The sequence below is a fragment of the Manis pentadactyla genome, chromosome 15, assembly GCF_030020395.1.
Source record: "Manis pentadactyla isolate mManPen7 chromosome 15, mManPen7.hap1, whole genome shotgun sequence".
Classification (NCBI taxonomy): domain Eukaryota; kingdom Metazoa; phylum Chordata; class Mammalia; order Pholidota; family Manidae; genus Manis; species Manis pentadactyla.
Window position 1 is genome coordinate 15,525,109 of NC_080033.1, and position 24,882 is coordinate 15,549,990.

General features: G+C 38.5%; 1 protein-coding gene across 6 annotated transcripts in view; it reads right to left on the reverse strand.

The window, feature by feature from the left end:
* Window positions 1-24,882, reverse strand: part of ZNF829 (zinc finger protein 829) — a 62,163-nt gene that overhangs the window by 36,868 nt on the left and 413 nt on the right. The window contains exons 2-4 of one of the 6 annotated variants that reach the window (XM_036885809.2): window positions 24,284-24,354; window positions 11,157-11,283; window positions 10,762-10,857 (exon numbers count right to left, since the gene is read on the reverse strand). The exons of 1 other annotated variant lie outside the window; for it this stretch is intronic. In XM_036885809.2, coding sequence (XP_036741704.1) covers window positions 10,762-10,857; window positions 11,157-11,283; window positions 24,284-24,316 — 256 coding nt within the window. In that variant the 5' untranslated portion in view covers window positions 24,317-24,354. Of the gene's footprint in view, window positions 1-10,761; window positions 10,858-11,156; window positions 11,284-24,283; window positions 24,355-24,882 lie in introns of those variants that run through there. 4 more of the 6 variants (XM_036885810.2, XM_057493495.1, XM_036885812.2 and 1 more) reach the window with 4 other exon arrangements.

The window sequence follows — 24,882 nt, forward strand, 5'->3', positions numbered from 1 at the left end:
AGATACAAGCCCTGGCCTCGCGGGAGCCGAGCGCCCCTCCCCCCAGCTCCCGGCGGGAGAAGAGCAGGCAGAGCGGGAGGGAGATGGAGCACAGGGCTACCGAGCACCCAGCCCCCGCCATCTGGGCCAGAGTGCAGGGCACTCGATACTAGGAAAAAAGGGCAGCAAGAACAGTGAGCAGGCACTGGAGGCTGGGCGACTGAGGGCATAAGAAAAGCGCGCGACCATTTTTTTTTTTTTGCTTTTTTGCTGTTTTGTTTTGGCGAGCGCTTTTTGGGAGTTTTAAAGGGATAGGGACCCCAATACTAGGGAAACAGGGCAGAAAGACCAGTGAGCAGAGGCCTGAGGCTGGCACCGGAGAATAAAGAAAAACGAACGACCACCTTTTTTTTTTTTTTTTTTTTTTAATTAAAAACTTTTTTTTTTTTTTAAATTAAAAAAAATTTTTTTTTTCTTTTTTTTTGGTGGGCGTTGTTTTGTTTTGGCGGGTCCTTTTTGGAAGTCTTAAAGGGGCAGGGCGGGTCACTTAATCCAGAGGTAGGGAATCCGGGATCTCTGGGCACCCTAACCCCTGGGCTGCAGGGAGCAGGGAGGCCCCTTACGGAGATAAATAGCCTCCCAGCAGCTCCTGCTCCAACGCGACTCCACCATTTTGGAGTAGCTGCCCGAGCCAGGCCACGCCCACAGCAACAGCGGAGATTAACTCCATAGCAGCCGGGCAGGAAGCAGGAACCCTGTCTGCGCGCAGCTGCGCAGCACAAGCCACTAGAGGCCGCTGTTCTCCCAGGAGAGGAGGGCCACAAACCAACAAGAAAGGAAGTCCTTCCAGCCGTCACTCGTCCCAGTTCTGCAGACTATTCCTATCACCATGAAAAGGCAAAGCTACAGGCAGACAAAGATCACAGAGACAACACCAGAGAAGGAAACAGACCTAACCAGTCTCCCTGAAAAAGAATTCAAAATAAGAATCATAAACATGCTGACAGAGATGCAGAGAAATACGCAAGAGAAATGGGATGAAGTCCGGAAGGAGATCACAGATGCCAGAAAGGAGATCGCAGAAATGAAACAAACTCTGGAAGGGTTTATAAGCAGAATGGATAGAATGCAAGAGGCCATTGATGGAGTTGAAACCAGAGAACAGGAACGCATAGAACTGACATAGAGAGAGACAAAAGGATCTCCAGGAATGAAACAATATTAAGAGAACTGTGTGACCAATCCAAAAGGAACAATATCCGTATTATACGGGTCCCAGAAGAAGAAGACAGAGGAAAAGAGATGGAAAGTATCTTAGAAGAAATAATTGCTGAAAACTTCCCCACACTGGGGGAGGAAGTAATCGAACAGACCACGGAAATACACAGAAACCCCAACAGAAAGGATCCAAGAAGGGCAACACCAAGACACATAATAATTAAAATGGCAAAGATGAAGGACAAGGAAAGAGTGTTAAAGGCAGCTAGAGAGAAAAAGGTCACCTATAAAGGGAAACCCATCAGGCTAATATCAGACTTCTCAACAGAAACCCTACAGGCCAGAAGAGAATGGCATGATATATTTAATACAATGAAACAGAAGGGCCTTGAACCAAGGATACTGTATCCAGCACGACTATCATTCAAATATGACGGTGGGATTAAACAATTCCCAGACAAACAAAAGCTGAGGGAATTTGCTTTCCACAAACCACCTCTACAGAACATCTTACAGGGACTGCTCTAGATGGGAGCACTCCTAGAAAGAGCACAGCACAAAACACCCAACATATGAAGAATCGAGGAGGAGGAACAAGAAGGGAGAGAAGAAAAGAATCTACAGATAGTGTATATAACAGCTCAATAAGCGAGCTAAGTTAGGCAGTAAGATACTAAAGAGGCTAACCTTGAACCTTTGGTAACCACGAATTTAAAGCCTGCAATGGCAATAAGTACATATCTTTCAATAGTCACCCTAAATGTTAATGGGTTGAATGCACCAATCAAAAGACACAGAGTAACAGAATGGATAAAAAAGCAAGACCCATCTATATGCTGCTTACAAGAAACTCACCTCAAACCCAAAGACATGTACAGACTAAAAGTCAAGGGATGGAAAAACATATTTCAAGCAAACAGTGAGAAGAAAGCAGGGGTTGCAGTACTAATATCAGACAAAATAGACTTTAAAACAAAGAAAGTAACAAGAGATAAAGAAGGACACTACATAATGATAAAGGGCTCAGTCAAACAAGAGGATATAACCATCCTAAATATATATGCACCCAACAAAGGAGCACCAGCATATGTGAAACAAATACTAACAGAACTAAAGGGGGATATAGACTGCAATGCATTCATTCTAGGAGACTTCAACACACCACTCACCCCAAAGGATAGATCCACTGGGCAGAAAATAAGTAAGGACACGGAAGCACTGAACAACACAGTAGAGCAGATGGACCTAATAGACATCTATAGAACTCTACATCCAAAAGCAGCGGGATATACATTCTTCTCAAGTGCACATGGAACATTCTCCAGAATAGACCACATACTAGGCCACAAAAAGAGCCTCAGAAAATCCCAAAAGATGGAAATCCTACCAACCAACTTTTCAGACCACAAAGGCATAAAACTAGAAATAAACTGTACAAAGAAAGCAAAGAGGCTCACAAACACATGGAGGCTTAACAACACGCTCCTAAATAATCAATGGATCAATGACCAAATCAAAATGGAGATCCAGCAATATATGGAAACAAATGACAACAACAACACTAAGCCCCAACTTCTGTGGGACACAGCAAAAGCAGTCTTAAGAGGAAAGTATATAGCAATCCAAGCATATTTAAAAAAGTAAGAGCAATCCCAAATGAATGGTCTAATGTCACAATTATCGAAATTGGAAAAAGAAGAACAGATGAGGCCTAAGGTCAGCAGAACGAGGGACATAATAAAGATCAGAGAAGAAATAAATAAAATTGAGAAGAATAAAACAATAGCAAAAATCAATGAAACCAAGAGCTGGTTCTTCGAGAAAATAAACAAAATAGATAAGCCTCTTGCCAGACTTATTAAGAAGAAAAGAGAGTCAACACAAATCAACAGTATCAGAAACGAGAAAGGAAAAATCACGACGGACCACACGGAAATGCAAAGAATTATTGGAGAATACTATGAAAACCTATATGCTAACAAGCTGGGAAACCTAGGAGAAATGGACAACTTCCTAGAAAAATATAACCTTCCAAGATTGACCCAGGAAGAAACAGAAAATCTAAACAGACCAATTACCAGCAACAAAATTGAAGCGGTAATCAAAAAACTACCAAAGAACAAAACCCACAGGCCAGATGGATTTACCTCGGAATTTTATCAGACATACAGGGAAGACATAATACCCATTCTCCTTAAAGTTTTCCAAAAAATAGAGGAGGAGGGGATACTCCCAAACTCATTCTATGAAGCTAACATCACGCTAATACCAAAACCAGGCAAAGACCCCAACAAAAAAGAAAACTACAGACCAATATCCCTGATGAACGTAGATGCAAAAATACTCAATAAAATATTAGCAAACCGAATTCAAAAATACATCAAGAGGATCATACACCATGACCAAGTGGGATTCATCCCAGGGATGCAAGGATGGTACAACATTCGAAAGTCCATCAACATCATCCACCACATCAACAAAAAGAAAAGACAAAAACCACATGATCATCTCCATAGATGCTGAAAAAGCATTTGACAAAGTTCAACATCCACTCATGTTAAAAACTCTCAGCAAAATGGGAATAGAGGGCAAGTACCTCAACATAATAAAGGCCATCTATGATAAACCCACAGCCAACATTATATTGAACAGCGAGAAGCTGAAAGCATTTCCGCTGAGATCGGGAACTAGACAGGGATGCCCACTCTCTCCACTGTTATTTAACATAGTACTGGAGGTCCTAGCCACGGCAATCAGACAAAATAAAGAAATACAAGGAATCCAGATTGGTAAAGAAGAAGTTAAACTGTCACTATTTGCAGATGACATGATACTGTACATAAAAAACCCTAAAGACTCCACCCCAAAACTACTAGAACTGATATCGGAATACAGCAAAGTTGCAGGATACAAAATCAACACACAGAAATCTGTGGCTTTCCTATATACTAACAACGAACCAACAGAAAGAGAAATCAGGAAAACAACTCCATTCACAATTGCATCCAAAAAAATAAAATACCTAGGAATAAACCTAACCAAAGAAGTGAAAGACTTATACTCTGAAAACTACAAGTCACTCTTAAGAGAAATTAAAGGGGACACTAACAGATGGAAACTCATCCCATGCTCGTGGCTAGGAAGAATTAATATCGTTAAAATGGCCATCCTGCCCAAAGCAATATACAGATTTGATGCAATCCCTATGATACTACCAGCAACATTCTTCAATGAACTGGAACAAATAATTCAAAAATTCATATGGAAACACCAAAGACCCCGAATAGCCAAAGCAATCCTGAGAAAGAAGAATAAAGTAGGGGGGATCTCACTCCCCAACTTCACGCTCTACTATAAAGCCATAGTAATCAAGACAATTTGGTACTGGCACAAGAGCAGAGCCACAGACCAATGGAACAGACTAGAGAATCCAGACATTAACCCAGACATATATGGTCAATTAATATTTGATAAAGGAGCCATGGACATACAATGGCGAAATGACAGTCTCTTCAACAGGTGGTGCTGGCAAAACTGGACAGCTACATGTAGGAGAATGAAACTGGACCATTGTCTAACCCCATATACAAAAGTAAACTCAAAATGGATCAACGACCTGAATGTAAGCCATGAAACCATTAAACTCTTGGAAGAAAACATAGGCGAAAACCTCTTAGACATAAACATGAGTGACCTCTTCTTGAACATATCTCCCCAGGCAAGGAAAACAACAGCAAAAATGAGTAAGTGGGACTATATTAAGCTGAAAAGCTTCTGTACAGCAAAAGACACCATCAATAGAACAAGAAGGATCCCTACAGTATGGGAGAATATATTTGAAAACGACACATCCGATAAAGGCTTGACGTCCAGAATATATAAGGAGCTCACATGCCTCAACAAACAAAAAACAAATAACCCAATTAAAAAATGGGCAGAGGAACTGAACAGACAGTTCTCCAAAAAAGAAATACAGATGGCCAACAGACACATGAAAAGATGCTCCACATCGCTAATTATCAGAGAAATGCAAATTAAAACTACAATGAGGTATCACCTCACACCAGTAAGGATGGCTGCCATCCAAAAGACAAACAACAACAAATGTTGGCGAGGCTGTGGAGAAAGGGGAACCCTCCTACACTGCTGGTGGGAATGTAAGTTAGTTCAACCATTGTGGAAAGCAGTATGGAGGTATATCAAAATGCTCAAAACAGACTTACCATTTGACCCAGGAATTGCACTCCTAGGAATTTACCCTACGAACGCAGCAATCAAGTTTGAGAAAGACAGATGCACCCCTATGTTTATTGCAGCACTATTTACAATAGCCAAGAATTGGAAGCAACCTAAATGTCCATCAATAGATGAATGGATAAAGAAGATGTGGTACATATACACAATGGAATACCACTCAGCCATAAGAAAAGGGCAAATCCAATCATTTGCAGCAACATGGATGGAGCTGGAGGGTATTATGCTCAGTGAAACAAGCCAAGCGGAGAAAGAGAAATACCAAATGATTTCACTCATCTGTGGAATATAAGAACAAAGGAAAAACTGAAGGAACAAAACAGCAGCAGAATCACAGAACTCAAGAATGGACTAACAGGTACCAAAGGGAAAGGGACTGGGGAGGATGGGTGGGTAGGGAGGGATAAGGGGGGGAGAAGTAGGGGGGTATTAAGATTAACATACATGGGGGGGTAGGAGAAAAGGGAGGGCTGTACAACACAGAGAAGGCAAGTAGTGATTCTACAACATTTTGCTATGCTGATGGACAGTGACTGTAAAGGGGTTTATAGGGGAGACCTGGTATAGGGGAGAGCCTAGTAAACATAATATTCGTCATGTAAGTGTAGATTAGTGATACCAAAAACAAAGCAAAAAAAAAAAGGCAGTTCCTGTGTGATAACCTCCAACGAGTTCTACACAAGGGTATAAAGGGCATATAAAAGTGTAGGCAAAGGGTCTGTTTGCGTTTATACAGAAATCAAAGCCTAATTGGGCTACCCCGAAAATGAACTAAGATACGATATGAAAAAGAACTTCCAACATCTGCACTCTCTGGAAGACTCATGCCAGAAGATGATCATCAAAAAACCCCAACAAAGATCCACGCACTGCTACAGCCGTAGATGCACTCATCCCACCAGTTCCTGGACTTGCCATGGGAATGAGGAAGGAGATATCTAAGCTGGCCTGTGCATACAGTAAAACAACAAATTTGACTGGATCTATACTGTTGGATCTCAACCAAGAATTTGGAGAAGTGCAAATTGTAGCGCTCCAAAATCTTACAACTACAGACTATTTACTGTTAAAAGAACATATGGCATGTGAACAGTCCCCAGGAATGGGTTGTTTTAATTTGTCTGATATCTCTCAGACTGTTCAAGTTCAGTTGGACAATATCCACCATATCATAGATAAGTTTTCACAAATGCCTAAGGTGCCTTAATGGTTTTCTTGGTTTCACTGGAGATGGCTGGTAATTACAGATATGCTTTGGTTATGTAACTATACTCCTATTATGTTAATGTGTGTGTGCAATTTAAGTAGTAGCTTAAAACCTATATATGCTGAAGTTACTCTCCAAGAAGATATGTCAAAGAAATAATCAATCTTCCCATGTTTTCTTCCGCCTGCTACTTCTATAGCTTTTCTTCTTCCTTCCTAATTACAACCCTTAAATAGAATTCGTGCCTCATATCAAATTTACCGAGTATCATAACTCCTCCAAGTGGTAAAGATACCTCAAGACAAATGCTGGGCATAGAAGCCACAGGGCATAAATATGCAAAGAAGTAAAAAGCTAACCTTTTCAAACAATAAGGCTTCTCTCTCACTTACCAACTCTACATTTCCCTGTATGGCCCCGGAAGATGACTGGTTAGCCAGAGACGGGTAAGATTCCTCAAGGGAGGAACAACCTAAGACAGGCACAGTCGCAGGGGGGCCATCAGGTGAGAAATTGGGGATCAACAGAGGTGAGGCTTAGAACCTCACCCCCCCTGTTCTGAGAGAAATCTTCTGCATACGTGGATGTTTTATTGCCCTGGTCTAGCTTGGATTAACACATAGTCTACAGGCACACACCTGATCATCTACATTTGCTCTCTTACAACACTAAACTATATTTTCTACCTTTATCTTGTATCTACCTACCACTTCAGCATTTTATTAAAAATAATAATAATAAAGAGAGAAATGTGGTATCCACATATAAATCAAGTATAAAAACCAAATGAGTATTCATATTTGAACTGTTTAGAGTTCATAATGCATGAGCAAAACCGAAAGTTTCTGTGATGACTGCCCTTGTACTGTTTACCATGTAACTTATTCATTATGTAAGAATTTGTTCTACATGTAAAAACTTGTTTGTTATGCCTCAGAAGATTGGAGACTGATGAAAATTAGGCTTGGGGTGGATTAATGATTGTGCATTGAGCATTGACTCCCCTATACAGAATTTTATTGTCGTTAACAACCATTTGATCAATAAATATGAGAGATGCCCTCACAAACAAACAAAAAAAATTACATACTTCCAATTGTAAAATAAATAAGTAACCGGGATGTAATGTATAGCATAAGGAATATAGTCAAAATATTGTAACAACTTGGTATGGTGATAGCTGGTACCTAGAATTATCATGTATATAAATGTTGAATCACTATGTTGTACACCTGAAACTAATGTAATGCAATACTGTTGTCAACTACCTTTCAATAAAAAATAATTATCTACAAAAAAAAAAAAAATAATAATAATAATAATAATAATAAGGGAGAAATGTGGGATTCACATATAAATCAAGTATAAAAATCAAATGAATAATCATATCTAACCTGATTGTTTATAGTTCATGATGCGTGATCAAAACCGAAAGTTTCTGTATGACTGCCCTTGCACTGTTCACCATGTAAGAACTTACTATGTAAAAACTTGTTCACCATATAAGAACTTGTTCGTTATGCTTCAGAAGATTGGAGACTGTTGAGAATTAGCCTCGGGGTTGATTAATGATTGTGCATTGAGTCCCGTATACAGAATTTTATTGTTGTTAACAACCATTTGATCAATAAATATGAGAGAGGCCCTCTCAAAAAAAAAAAAAAAAAAAAAAGGGCAAAGGATCTGAACAGGCACTTCTCCAAAGACGATGGGGAGGGAGGAAGAAGGAGATTAAGGGGTATTATGATTAGCACACATAATGCAGGGAGTTCATGGAGAAGGCAGTATAGCACAGAGAAGACAAGTAGTGACTCTATCACATCTTACTACGCTGATGGACAGTGACTGCAATGGGGTATGTTGGCAGGATTTGATAATATGGGTGATTGTAGAAACCAAAATGTTTCTCATATGAAACTTTCATAAGAATGTGTATCAATGATAGCCAGAAACAAGAACACTCAGGTACTGACACTATACTAGAGGAAGAGAATAGGATGATATGACAGACCCATATAAGAATTTATCATCCAATAAAGATAGCACAAGAAATCTATGAGGAAAGCTCAAATTCTTTAATGGATGGTAAAAAGGAAAATGGTTCAATTTATGGTGAAAAAAAAAAATCCCTGTTTCCCTGCTTAACATCACCTAAATGGATTAAACACATGATGTGAAAGATAAGACTATTACTTTAAAAGGAAACATAAAAGAAAATCTTTGTGAAAAATAGGGAAGGAAAGATAACTTACATAAAATCCCTGAAGTCCAAACCACAAAGCAAAAACATGAACTGAAAATACATCAAAATTAAGGATTTATGTTAAACTAAGGATACCATAGATAAATTCACAGTAGACTAGAAGATACTTGCAAATTAACAGGAATAAACTATTGACCCCAATAAAAATCCTAATAAGGATTATTAACAAAGCTAAAAAGCTACTAAGCATAGCAAATGTTCATGCTTATTAGTAATTAGAAATGAAAATAAAAGCATTTTAGTATCACTTTTCACTTATTAGACATGGGAAAGTAGAAAGCTGGATAATGACAAGTGTAGGTAGGGACACATAATCTCTTAATGCACCACTGCTGGACATGTTGACTAGTGCTGCTTTTCTCTAGAGCTACCTGGTAATACTTAATTAAACAGATATACACATGCCTCACTTTTGGGTTTATAAACCTGTTAAGTCTAAAATAGAAAATAATGAATTTTGAATTCATCAAAAAGATGAATACTGTCTTTTCAATGTCTTACCAGTCTAACAGGTCAAGTAGAGGATTATTTAGTTCTCTAGGGAAATGTACCTTTGTTCATTTAACCATTTACTACTCATCAGAGCCCAGGCTCTGTTAAAGTTAGATGTTAAATTGAGGATTGGTAAGTTGAAAATTATTTGTCTGGTGGAAAAGGTAGCCTGAAGGTTAATTATCGTGTAAGACACTAATTAGTTTTTGTATCTGACTTAGTGATGTTATTCCTGCATTCTTTCTTTTGGGGACAATATTAACTCAATCTCTCCTAGGTAAATTGAACCAGCTTTACCATTCCTCTGGTTCTCTAATGAGCTAAATAAATCTTTCAAATGTGCTTATCATGTATTTATAATAGAGTCATTTTTAACTTCTGAAGTTTTGAAAATGCTATATACTCTGACAGTTTTGAAGTTCCTATTGAGATGTACAAACAGACTCATCTGCAGAAGTCAATAAAGTGTGTGACTTGAGAAGTGTACCTCATAGGCTACTGAAGCCCTGGCATCTTTTTTTCTTGGCTTCCTCAGTAAATCTCAAGCAGCAATAAAACTCTATTTTCATTTACTTTGTTTCTCTCTACCAGCTCCTCCCCAATGTTTTGGGTTTTGTTTTGCAGCCAACTCTCGTTTTGGTTCTGGTTTGTGCAAGCAAGGCAAGTTACAGGGACTAGGAATCTGATGGTATGGTGATTTCTACAGGGATGATCGAAGTCTGTTCTGGTTATCTGGGGATCCATTCTATGTTAAGTGAGATAATAGAGAATCTGGATTTTGATCTTTCCTGTAGGTCTGTCTGTAGTATCTTGTGTCTCCAGGAAAGTAAAAAAGACTTTGGATATCTGCATTGGTAAATTCTTTAGTTCTTTCTTTATTCTGTCTCTGGCTAAATTGCAGAAATAAGGTGAAAGCTCTTTGTGTCTACAATTGAGTAAAAGTTTCTTTATTTTTTGGTTTTTGTTATGACTTCATTTATTTTTTAGATATAATTAACAAAAACTTTTATCTATCAATAGGGTGAGTGTAAACTATTTTCCTACTTCTAGAGGGCATTAATACATTTAATTGTGAAGGCTCTTAAGGAAGCTCACACCAAAAACACAAAGCAAACAAAGAATAAAATAGATAAACTGGATTTTATCAAGATTAAAACTTCTGTACTTCAAAGGACAAAATCAAGAGGGTAAAATACAACCTACTAAATAGGACAAAATGTTTGCAAATCAAATAGCTGGTAAGAGACTGGTATCTAGCTTATATAAATAACTCAAAACTCACTAATAAAAAGGAAAAAGACCCAGTTAAAAAATGGATATTATCATTGCCCTGTCCTCTCTCACTTACCTGAACAAAGGCTTCTAGTCAGCTTTCTCTCAACCATCCAGGGCTCTTTTCCTTGTTCCAGTAAGGAAATTACAGCTGGCTTAGAATTGGAAAGTCCTGATCACGAAAAAACATAGGACATGGTTACACTGTCAGTGTCCCAGAAGTCAAATCTAGGTCCTTTGTGATCAAGAAAGAGATGCCATCATAGGAAGGACCAGAGAAAGATGAAGATGAAGCTTCAGCTGCAGCCCACTGGAGCTGCTAATTTCCAACTCTTCTATTCCAATTCAAACTATTCCTTGGGGTACAGAGAGCAGAAATTTAACTGGTTACTTGAAACAAATAATTCACAATGGAGAAAAGAGAACATTCCCAGGGGCAGATTCTAAATTTGGGGGGACAGTTATCCTTACCCACTGAAACCAGGTTGCTGAAATTCTCCAACATCACTTCTTTGTATAAATTCATCTGACCAGAGTCCAGGCATTCCCATTCCTCCTGACAGAAGTTTATAGATACATCCCTGAACATCACTGACCCCTGAAACAACAAACATGCTTTCACAATGGAAGGAGAGAAGAAAAAGGTGGTAGTAGTGATGGTGGTAGAGGGATCTAGAGAAAAGCACAGAAATTATTAAGCAAATCAAAGGCACTGGAACCCTACTATATCATAGAAGACATATCTTCTGTGTACAGAGGGATAGACCTAGGAATATGCAGATAGAGTGGACTTTTCCAGTGAAATGAAATGGGGCGGAGCCAACATGGCGGCGTGAGTAGGACAGTGGGAATCTCCTCCCAAAAACATATATACTTTTGAAAATACAACAAACACAACTAGCCCTAAAAGAGAGACCAGAAGACGCAGGACAGTGGCCAGACTGCAGCTACACCAGCGAGAACCCAGCGACTGGTGAAAGGGGTAAGATACAAGCCCCGGCCCTGCGGGACCCGAGCGCACCTCCCCCCAGCTCCCGGCGGGAGAACAATAGGCAGAGCGGGAGGGAGACGGAGCCCAGGACTGCCGAACACCCAGCCCCAGCCATCCGGGCCAGAGCGCAGACACAGTATATGCCCAGGGGGCCCTGGATACTGGGGGAACAGGGGGTAAGACCTCTGAGCGGGTGCCGAAGCTGATGCCCCTGTGACAAAGAAAAGCGGGGGCTTTTTGAAAGTCTTAAAGGGACAGGGACTTAACAGCTTGACGGAAACAACCCAGGTCACAGTACAGCAGCTGGAAATTACAGGTAAAACCGGGTGCACTAACCCCCTGGGCAACAGCTCTGAGACCCCTCACGGAGGCAAACAGTCAAGCAGCACCCCCATCCATCACCCCACCGGGCGCTGCGAAAGCAGAGAAGCAGCCTGAGACAAATTCCGCCCACAGAAAGGGAAATTTCTCCCTCCCGGCCAGGCAAGACACAAAGACCCACTCTACACGCAATTACCCAACACAAGCCACTAGGGGTCGCAGTTGCCCCAGTAAAGAAAGGCCAGTAGTAAGTGAAAATTTTGGCCCTCCCAGCTGACAGTCAATAGCACCTGTCAACATGAAAAGGCAAAAAAATATGATTCAGACAAGACTAACCCAGACAGCTTTGGCATCTGCTACATCTTCCCCTGAGAAGGAATCTGGGGAGATAGATTTAGCCAGTCTACCTGAAAAAGAATTCAAAACAAAAGTCATAACCATGCTGATGGACTTGCAGAGAAATATGCAAGAACTAAGGAAGGAGAATTCAGAAATAAAACAAGCTCTGGAAGGACTTCAAAACAGAATGGACGAGATGCAAGAGACCATTAATGGACTAGAAAACAGAGAACAGGAACGCAGAGAAGCTGATGCAGAGAGAGATAAAAGGATCTCCAGGAATGAAAGAATTTTAAGAGAGCTGAGTGATCAATATAAAAGAAATAATATAAGAATCATAGGCATTCCAGAAGAAGTAGAGAGAGAAAAGGGGATAGAAAATGTCTTTGAAGAAATAATTGCTGAAAATTTCCCCAAACTAGGGGAAGAAATGGCCTCTCAGACCACAGAGGTACACAGAACTCCCATGACAAGGGATCCAAGGAGGGCAACACCAAGACACATAATAATTAAAATGGCAAAGATCAAAGACAAGGACAAAGTATTACAAGCAGCCAGAGAGAAAAAAAAGGTTACCTACAAAGGAAAACCCATCAGGCTATCATCAGACTTCTCAACAGAAACCCTACAGGCCAGAAGAGAATGGCATGATATACTTAATGCAATGAAACAGAAGGGCCTCGAACCAAGACTACTGTATCCAGCACGAATATCATTTAAATATGAAGGAGGGATTAAACAATTCCCAGACAAGCAAAAGTTGAGGGAATTTGCCTCCCACAAACCACCTCTACAGGGCATCCTACAGGGACTGCTCTAGATGGGAGCACTCCTAAAAAGAGCACACAACAAAACACCCAACATATGAAGAAGGGAGGAGGAGGAATAAGAAGGGAGAGAAATAAAGAATCATCAGATTGTGTTTATAATAGCTCAACAAGCGAGTTAAGTTAGACAGTAAGACAGTAAAGAAGCTAACCCTAAACCTTTGGTAACCACAAACTTAAAGCCTGCAATGGCAATAAATTCATACCTTTCAATAATCACCCTAAATGTAAATGGACTGAATGCACCAATCAAAAGACACAGAGTAATAGAATGGATAAAAAAGCAAGATCCATCCATATGCTGCTTACAAGAGACTCACCTCAAACCCAAAGACGCGCACAGACTTAAAGTCAAGGGATGGAAAAAGATATTTCAAGCAAACAACAGAGAGAAGAAAGCAGGTGTTGCAATTCTGGTATCAGACAAAACAGACTTCAAAATAAAGAAAGTAACAAAAGACAAAGAAGGACATTACATAATGATAAAGGGCTCAGTCCATCAAGAGGATATAACCATTATAAATATATATGCACCCAATACAGGAGCACCAACATACCTGAAACAAATATTAACAGAACTAAAGGAGGAAATAGAATGCAATGCATTCATTCTAGGAGACTTCAACACACCACTCACTCCAAAGGACAGATCCACCAGACAGAAAATAAGTAAGGACACAGAGGCACTGAACAACACACTAGAACAGATGGACCTAATAGACATCTATAGAACTCTACATCCAAAAGCAACAGGATACACGTTCTTCTCAAGTGCACATGGAACATTCTCCAGAATAGACCACATACTAGGACACAAAAAGAGCCTCAGTAAATTCCAAAAGATTGAAAACCTACCAACCAACTTTTCAGACCACAAAGGCATTAAACTAGAAATAAACTGTTCAAAGAAAGCAAAAAGGCTCACAAACACATGGAGGCTAAACAACACGCTCCTAAATAATCAATGGATCAATGACCAAATCAAAATGGAGATCCAGCAATATATGGAAACAAATGACAACAACAACACTAAGCCCCAACTTCTGTGGGACGCAGCAAAAGCAGTCTTAAGAGGAAAGTATATAGCACTCCAAGCATATTTAAAAAAGGAAGAGCAATCCCAAATGAACGGTCTAATGTCACAACTATCAAAATTGGAAAAAGAAGAACAAATGAGGCCTAAGGTCAGCAGAAGGAGGGACATAATTAAGATCAGAGAAGAAATAAATAAAATTGAGAAGAATAAAACAATAGCAAAAATCAATGAAACCAAGAGCTGGTTCTTCGAGAAAATAAACAAAATAGATAAGCCTCTAGCCAGACTTATTAAGAGGAAAAGAGAGTCAACACAAATCAACAGTATCAGAAATGAGAAAGGAAAAATCACAACAGATCCCGCAGAAATACAAAGAATTATTAGAGACTACTATGAAAACCTATATGCTAACAAGCTGGGAAACCTAGGAGAAATGGACAACTTCCTAGAAAAATACAACCTTCCAAGACTGACCCAAAAAGAAACAGAAAATCTAAACAGACCAATTACCAGCAACGAAATTGAAGCGGTAATCAAAAAACTACCAAAGAACAAAACCCCCGGGCCAGATGGATTTACCTCGGAATTTTATCAGACATACAGGGAAGACATAATACCCACTCTCCTTAAAGTTTTCCAAGAAATAGAAGAGGAGGGGATACTCCCAAACTCATTCTATGAAGCTAACATCACCCTAATACCAAAACCAGGCAAAGAAACCACCAAAAAAGAAAACTATAGACCAATATCCCTGATGAACGTAGACGCAAAAATACTCAACAAAATTTTAGCAAACCGAATTCAAAAATACATCAAAACCATCGTACACCATGACCAAGTGGGATTCATCCCAGGGATGCAAGGATGGCACAACATTCGAAAGTCCATCAATATCATCCACCACATCAACAAAAAGAAAGACAAAAACCACATGATCATCTCCATAGATGCTGAAAAAGCATTTGACAAAGTTCAACATCCATTCATGATAAAAACTCTCAGCAAAATGGGAATAGAGGGCAAGTACCTCAACATAATAAAGGCCATCTATGAAAAACCCACAGCCAACATTATATTAAATAGCGAGAAGCTGAAAGCATTTCCGCTGAGATCGGGAACTAGACAGGGATGCCCACTCTCCCCACTGTTATTTAACATTGTACTAGAGGTCCTAGCCACGGCAATCAGACAAAACAAAAAAATACAAGGAATCCAGATTGGCAAAGAAGAAGTCAAACTGTCACTATTTGCAGATGACATGATACTGTACATAAAAAACCCTAAAGACTCCACCCCAGAACTACTAGAACTGATATCGGAATACAGCAAAGTTGCAGGATACAAAATCAACACACAGAAATCTGTGGCTTTCCTATATACCAACAATGAACCAACAGAAAGAGAAATCAGGAAAACAACTCCATTCACAATTGCATCAAAAAAAATAAAATACCTAGGAATAAACCTAACCAAAGAAGTGAAAGACTTATATTCTGAAAACTACAAGTCACTCTTAAAAGAAATTAAAGGGGACACTAACAGATGGAAACGCATCCCATGCTCATGGCTAGGAAGAATTAATATCGCCAAAATGGCCATCCTGCCCAAAGCAATATACAGATTTGATGCAATCCCTATGAAACTACCAGCAACATTCTTCAATGAACTGGAACAAATAATTCAAAAATTCATATGGAACCACCAAAGACCCCGAATAGCCAAAGCAATCCTGAGAAAGAAGAATAAAGTAGGGGGGATCTCACTCCCCAACTTCAAGCTCTATTATAAAGCCATAGTAATCAAGACAATTTGGTACTGGCACAAGAACAGAGCCACAGACCAATGGAACAGACTAGAGAATCCAGACATTAACTCAGACATATATGGTCAATTAATATTTGATAAAGGAGCCATGGACATACAATGGCGAAATGACAGTCTCTTCAACAGATGGTGCTGGCAAAACTGGACAGCTACATGTAGGAGAACGAAACTGGACCATCGTCTAACCCCATATACAAAAGTAAACTCAAAATGGATCAAAGACCTGAATGTAAGTCATGAAACCATTAAACTCTTGGAAGAAAACATAGGCACAAACCTCTTAGACATAAACATGAGTGACCTCTTCTTGAACATATCTCCCCGGGCAAGGAAAACAACAGCAAAAATGAACAAGTGGGACTATATTAAGCTGAAAAGCTTCTGTACAGCAAAAAACACCATCAATAGAACAAAAAGAAACCCTACAGTATGGGAGAATATCTTTGAAAATGACACATCCGATAAATGCTTGACGTCCAGAATATATAAAGAGCTCACACGCCTCAACAAACAAAAAACAAATAACCCAATTAAAAAATGGGCAAAGGAACTGAACAGACGGTTCTCCAAAAAAGAAATACAGATGGCCAACAGACACATGAAAAGATGCTCCACATCGCTAATTATCAGAGAAATGCAAATTAAAACTACAATGAGGTATCACCTCACACCAGTAAGGATGGCTGCCATCCAAAAGACAAACAACAACAAATGTTGGCGAGGCTGTGGAGAAAGGGGAACCCTCCTACACTGCTGGTGGGAATGTAAACTTGTTCAACCATTGTGGAAAGCAGTATGGAGGTACATCAAAATGCTCAAAACAGACTTACCATTTGACCCAGGAATTGCACTCCTAGGAATTTACCCTAAGAATGCAGCAATCAAGTATGAGAAAGATCAGTGCACCCCTATGTTTATCGCAGCACTATTTACAATAGCCAAGAATTGGAAGCAACCTAAATGTCCATCGATAGATGAATGGATAAAGAAGATGTGGTACATATACACAATGGAATACTACTCAGCCATAAGAAAAGGGCAAATCCAACCATTTGCAGCAACATGGATGGAGCTGGAGGGTATTTTGCTCAGTGAAACAAGCCAAGCAGAGAAAGAGAAATACCAAATGATTTCACTCATCTGTGGAATATAAGAACAAAGGAAAAACTGAAGGAACAAAACAGCAGCAGAATCACAGAACTCAAGAATGGACTAACAGGTACCAAAGGGAAAGGGACTGGGGAGGATGGGTGGGTAGGGAGGGATAAGGGGGGGAGAAGTAGGGGGGTATTAAGATTAGCATCCATAGCGGGGTGGGAGAAAGGGGAGGGCTGTACAACCCAGAGAAGACAAGTAGTGATTCTACAACAGGTTGCTACGCTGATGGACAGTGTTTGTAAAGGAGTATATAGGGGGGACCTGGTATAGGGGAGAGCCTAGTAAACAAAGTATTCGTCATGTAAGTGTAGATTAATGATTAAAAAAAAAAAAAAATGCAGTTCCTATGTGGTGACCTCTAATGAGTTCTACACAATGATATAAAGGACATATAAAAGTGTAGGCAAAGGGTCTGTTTGTGTTTATACAGAGGATCAAAGCCTAATTTGGCTACCCCGAAAATGAACTAAGAAACGATATGAAAGAGAACTTCCAACATCAGCACTCTCGGGAAGACTCATGCCAGAAGATGATCATCAAAAAACCCCAACAAAGATCCACGCACTGCTACAGCTGTAGATGCACTCATCCCACCAGCTCCTGGACTTGCCATGGGAATGAAGGAGATATCTAAGCTGGCCTGTGCATACAGTAAAACAACAAATTTGACTGGATCTATACTGTTGGAACTCAACCAAGAATTAGGAGAAGTGCAAATTGTAGCGCTCCAAAATCTTACAACTACAGACTATTTACTGTTAAAAGAACATATGGGATGTGAACAGTGCCCAGGAATGGGTTGTTTTAATTTGTCTGATTTTTCTCAAACTATTCAAATTCAGTTAGATAATAACCATCATATCATTGATAAGTTTTCACAAATGCCTAGGGTGCCTAACTGGTTTTCTTGGTTTCACTGGAGATGGCTGGTAATTACAGGTATGCTTTGGTTATGTAACTATACTCCTATTATGTTAATGTGTGTGCGCAATTTAAGTAGTAGCTTAAAATATATACATGCTGAAGTTACTCTACAAGAAGATATGTCAAAGAAATAATCAATCTTCCCATGTTTTCTTCCGCCTGCTACTTCTATAGCTTTTCTTCTTCCTTCCTAATTACAACGAATTCTTAAATAGAATTCGTGCCTCATATCAAATTTACCGAGTATCATAACTCCTCCAAGTGGTAAAGATACCTCAAGACAAATGCTGGGCATAGAAGCCACAGGGCATAAATATGCAAAGAAATAAAAAGCTAACCATTTCAAACAATAAGGCTTCTCTCTCACTTACCAACTTAACATTTCCCTGTATGGCCCCGGAAGATGACTGCTTAGCCAGAGACGGGTAAGATTCCTCAAGGGAGGAACAACCTAAGACAGGCACAGTCACAGGGGGGTCATCAGGTGAGAAATTGGGGATCAACAGAGGTGAGGCTTAGAACCTCACCCCCCCTGTTCTGAGAGAAATCTTCTGCATATGTGGATGTTTTATTGCCCTTGTCTAGCTTGGATTAACACATAGTCTACAGGCACACACCTGATCATCTACATTTGCTCTCTTACAACACTAAACTATGTTTTCTACCTTTATGTTGTATCTACCTACCACTTCAGCATCTTATTAAAAATAATAAAGAGAGAAATGTGGTATCCACATATAAATCAAATGTGTATTCATATATAAAATATATATCAGTATATCAATATAAAAATCAAATGTGTATTCATATTTGAACTGACTGTTTATAGTTCATAATGCATGAGCAAAACCAAAAGTTTCTGTGATGACTGTCCTTGTACTGTTCACCATGTAACTTATTCACTATGTAAGAATTTGTTCTCCATGTAAGAACTTGTTCGTTATGCTTCAGAAGATTGGAGACTGACGAAAATTAGGCTTGGGGTGGATTAATGATTGTGCATTGAGCATTGACTCCCCTATACAGAATTTTATTGTTGTTAACAACCATTTGATCAATAAATATGAGAGATGCCCTAACAACAACAACCAAGAAAAAGTACACACTTCCAATTGTAAAATAAATAAGCAACCGGGATGTAATGTATAGCATAAGGAATATAGTCAAAATATTGTAACAACTTGGTATGGTGATAGCTGGTACTTAGAATTATCATGTATATAAATGTTGAATCACTGTGTTGTACACCTGAAACTAATGTAATGTAATACTGTGTGTCAACTACCCTTCAATAAAAAATAATTATCTAAAAAATAAAAATAAAAAAAATTAAAAAAAAAAAGAAATGAAATGGTAAACATGCAGGTCACTGCCTGGTCATATTAAGTCTGCTTAAGCATGAATTCTTTCCCTTTTCCCAGATTTTCTTTATACTTTAAAAAAACATCTTATGATATATTTTGGAGTAAAATTTCAGAGTAACAGGGAACAACAGAACTTTCTAAAAGCTTCCAGAAAAAAACTTGGGTTGCATAAAAATTTTCAGGAATCAGAATGGCAATGGACTTCTCAACAGCACCATTTGAAATAAGAAACAAAGTGATTCCTTTAATATTACAAAGGGAAATGAATACTTGCCTTGAATTCTATACCTGGTCAAAGCTAGTGTCAATATACCAAGCAAGATAAAGTACCAAGCAAATGTGAAGATTGTCCAGACAATTCTAGATCTTCAGGGAATAAAATGATCTCCCTTGTAGCTTTTCTGAGGAATCTACTGGCATATGTACGCCACCAAAACTAGGGAGTAAATTAAGAAAAAAGTATTATATTCAGAACTAAGAAAACTAACATGAGAATGGTGAAACAAGTTCCAGTATAACTGAAAAAAGGAAGTCCCAAGACAGTATCTGGCAACAGACCTCTAAGAACAGGAGGACAAAGGACTATGGGAAAGAGGTCTCCAAGGAAAAATAAAGAGCTAATATGTTTCATCACATGGAAAATATTATTGATTGCATTAATGATTGATAGAATACTTTATGAAATAATTGATAAAATTTTGAAAACTGACAGCAGTGTTGGTGGATTTGGGTGAAAAAATTAGCAACATATGTATGGAATGAGGCAATTGAAGAAACAAAGCAATTTACTCTCAAAAAAAAAGACTACTAAAAACAGTCTGGGATCTAGTATACTACTTGGCTCAGATCAACAATTTCTGCAAGTTGCTGACTGCATGGATATCAATGTTTTAAGAAAAATTGTGATACAACTCTCACACGGACAGGAAGTAAGGAATGCAGTATGGGACATCTCAATCTATATTTACCTCAAAGAATTCACTAGGAAATGTCTATCAAAAAACAGCAATATAGGACTATTAATTATAAATATAGGAAAAATGCCAAGAGAAATAGAAAAAGAGTTGAAGATAGCCACCTGAGTGGAGTAAGACTGTGTATTGGGACAAAGCCCTGCTTTTTCATTAAGTCTTGTAACATTTCTTGAGTTTTTAATACAAAATTGTTTAAACACTTATTTAAAATATCACTATCTTAGATAAGAGCATAATTTAAATTTCTTGAAAAGTATAGTTCTCTTATGACTGTTACATAAGAATTACGCCCTGTTAATATAAATTCTTTAACTTTTATAATTTTACTGGTGGTAGAATTTTTAACAATAAATATTGCTGAAAATGAAAATATTTCATTTCAGACATTTTGTTAAGAAATATCCTTAAGATCCTTTCCAGATATGGTCTTCCCTCCCGTACCTTGCCCTATGCATTTCTTCCATTTCTGTACCTTAGTTGTATCCTTTATAATAAAACTGACAGTAAATATAGTACTTTCTTGAGTCATTGAGTTGTTGTAATAAATTACTGAACATGAATGGAGATCATGGGAATGCCTGAATTTGTGGTCTGCTGTGCATGAGTACAATGCTTTGGGGACACCCAAGACTCAGGGATGGTGTCTGAGTAGGGCAGTTTGTGAAACTCAGTCCCTTAACCTGAGGGGTGTTAACTATGAGTAGTTAGTGTCAGAACTGAATTGAATTGTGGGAACCCAACTGGTGTCCAAGAATTTGTTGTTGTTTGGAAAATGACACATATTTCCATCTCATAGAAGTCAGGTTACATCCCCTTCATCTTAGACCAACCAAGGGGACCCCTTTGGACTCCAGGGTCCAAAATGTAATACTGAGATTGTTTAGAATTTTTGCTCTGTTCCACGGAGTTCAGAACACACAGGGATTGGCATCTATTCTCCTTTATAGACTTCATATGAAATGGAGGGACAATGTGACCCCCAACAAAGCTGTGGGTCACCGAATGCCCAAGTGTAAGACAGGTATTAAAAGTAGCCATTTCAAGGAGATACACTGCCCACATTACAGGAAAATGCAATTCCAGACTTCTAGCAGGGACTGCTCTGAGAATCCCAAAAAGCACCCAGTAAGAAAATGATCAGTATTGAACATCCATAAAAGCAATAGAGACCAAGACTAAAATAACAGCACCAGTCAAGTAAGACTCTTCTCCTTACCTCCTCTTCCCTACCCCTGTTGCAATCACATAGGATCCAGAAACTGCCTACTGGGTGGGAGAAAGAGAAGTTCAGATTGAGGAAATGAAGAAGCTTAGCAAAGCCCCCTTTTCACTCTGCAAGCTTCTAGCTTAAAGCAAGCCTGAGCTCAGAGAAAAGGCTTTAAATGAAACTTACATATTATTACACTCAACTAGAAGCTGTAGTTGGTAAAATGAAACTGAACTTATTGCTGAAAACAACCAAAGGGTAGCAAACTGATCAAAACAATTACAGGGACTGCATAAGTTTTTATCCAGGGCTACATAAAAATTAGCCCAAAGAGAGAGTTGAGAGTGGAAACTATGGGGAAAATAATTTCTTTTGCTTGCTTCCTATGGAGCCCTGCTTATTTTCAAGTGCTGGCTTTCCAGATATACAGTCATATCATCTGCAAAAAGTGATAATCTTATATACCCTTTCCTACTTTTAACCTAATTTTTTCTCTTGTCTAAGTGTTTTGGTTAATACTTACAGAACAATGTTAAACAACATTGGTGATGGTATATGTCCTCTTTTCTGATTCTATGAGGAATGCTTCAAATATTTCCTGATTAAACATTAGGTTAGCTTCTGACAAGAAAATTCATTTTATTCCTTTTAAAATATATTTTCTACTATAGCATACTTCCTCCCTAGAGTTATTTCCACTAAAATTAGGCAACAATCTTCACTGTGGAGATGATGAGTGTAATTAAAGGCTGATGGAAGAAGGGAACCAGATACTCTGAGCTTTGGCACAGGGGAGGACTGGAAAGACTCGGCTCTCGCCTAAAGAAATTCAGACAGAAAGGCACTAAACTGAATAGGTTTGGGGAGACTGATTCTTAACCTGATTCTCTTTGCCTCTGTACCAAACACACATAATTTTTTAAACTAAGAGTTCTAAATTTTTATCTTGAGAAAACACTATCCCTACTTGGAGCTCTCTACTTTTGGCACACTTTAGTTTTCAGATAAATCATAAGGTGAATGGATAACCTTATGATTTAGTGAGTTCCCCAAGATCAGAAGTGTCGAAATACAACGGAATATTTTTACTACTAGTTGAGAGAAGAATCCAACTAGCTACCTGCCATGTCCTTCACCACCTCCTAAGAAAAGGCAAGGTTCCTCTGATAAATATCAACCCTAAAAACCAAAAAGAGATGAACAGACAAAAAAAAGAAATAATGAGAAATTCTAACCTATGTTTAATTAGAGCCTGAGAAGAGTTAAGAGTGAATACAGTTGGGGAAATTTTGAAGATAGATGAGGATTTCCTTGAACTAATAAAAGACACTAATCCACAAATTTGAAAATCCCAAGCAGATAAATAAAACTTAGACACAATTAGACAGATTATTCTAAAATTACAATAAACAAAAAAACTGAGAAAAAGACTTAAAACAGACAGAGGAATAAAAGCCACATCATCTGCAAAGGGGGGAGGAGCTAGAACAATTAAGACGGTGATGACACAGGGATATACAAATAGATAAACAGAAGAGATAAAGAGTTCATAAACAAATCTGTGTACATATGGACACTGGAAATACCTGCATTTATACATATTGGATGTATTTCCAGTAGGAATACAATGCATTTTCTAATATACAGTGTTGAGAAAACAGTATTTATAAAGGGGAAAAAAACTTGATTCCCACTTTATATCATACATAAAAGCCAGTTAGAGGTAGGCTGAATTTAAACACAGGAAAGGCAAAACTTTAGCTTTAAGCATAAACATAGAATATTTGCATGACAAAAAGTACCAACCAAAAAAATTGACAAACTCGACTATGTTAAAGTTAGGACTTCTATTCATAAAAGCACCTTAAAGAAGTTACAAAACAATCTAAATAGAAAAATATAATCAATAAAGGACCTACACCCAGATTATATAAAGAACTCCTGTGAATCAGTAAGAGATCATTCAAAAACAATGGGTAAAAGATTTGAATAGGTATGTCACAAAAGAAGAAACCCTAATAACCAATGAACATAAGAAACTATTCAATCTCATTATCAATCACGGAAATCCAAATTCAAATCTACTGTATATATATGTGTGAGTATAAATAAATACATTAAGATTTCAAAGTCTGACACAACTGATTTGAAGAATAAACCATAACTCATTCATACAAAGAAATAGTATGTATCTTTGAAATTTGTATTCACAAAGACTATTTGATGAGATCAGAAAATGACACGTTTTAGTGAAAATGTAAGATACAATACAGTAAATGAAGTATAATTTTGATTTTGGAAAAAAAAAATATATCAACATATTAACACTAGTTATTTAAGTGATCACATTTATTTGTTGTTGTCAATTCTGTTTTTGGAATCTTTAGAATAACCATGATTTTATTTTAAAATCATAAATACGGCATTTAAAAGGAAAAAAAGTCAGCAAACATAAGTGGAGCCATTTTCCAAGTAAGTGAACAGTATACAGTATATGGGCCTTTTGGGCTTTAATACCAGGCCCAACTATCTTTTTTGCTAATGTATAAATTAAAGGAACCTATAATCAAGTTATGTGCCTTTATTAAGTATTAACTCTCAAAAAAGGAAAGGAAAGAGGAAACCCAGCACACCTTGGACACTGCTTGTAGAAGTTCATTATGCATTCTTCTCTTCTGTGTGCCTCATCTGGACAAGGGAAGAACTGGGAGAGGAAAAAAGTAATTGTGAGATACTAGGTTTTTCTTGTTGCCTAAATTGGTCAGGTCAGACATCATCCCCAACCCCACCTCCATCCCCCACAGAGGAAATGGAGATCACAGGAAAAAGGGTATCCTGTCCAGTCCCAGTGCCTCAGGGAAAAAAAGCTGAAGTCACTGCTGTTGAGGGTCACTGCTGTTGAGGGTCACTGCTGTCGAGGGGGTGCAATCTAACCAAACCCCACAGAGGTTTCCTGGGGACAGAGTTCTGGAGTCGCAGTTTCACAATTGACAGGGGCCCCACACCCATTCACACAGTGCCACATACTTAAACGATGTCATACTTAAACCAAGGGGACACGCACTCCACACCCACACAGTCACACAACGGTAACACAGAACCACAAACCCACTACCTAAGTTTCTTAAAACCGCAGATTTACAATCACACACCACCACAGGGACACACAGACAACCTCACAATGAAAGGCACCCCAAATCCGCACACAGGTCGCAGTGTCACATTTCACTCA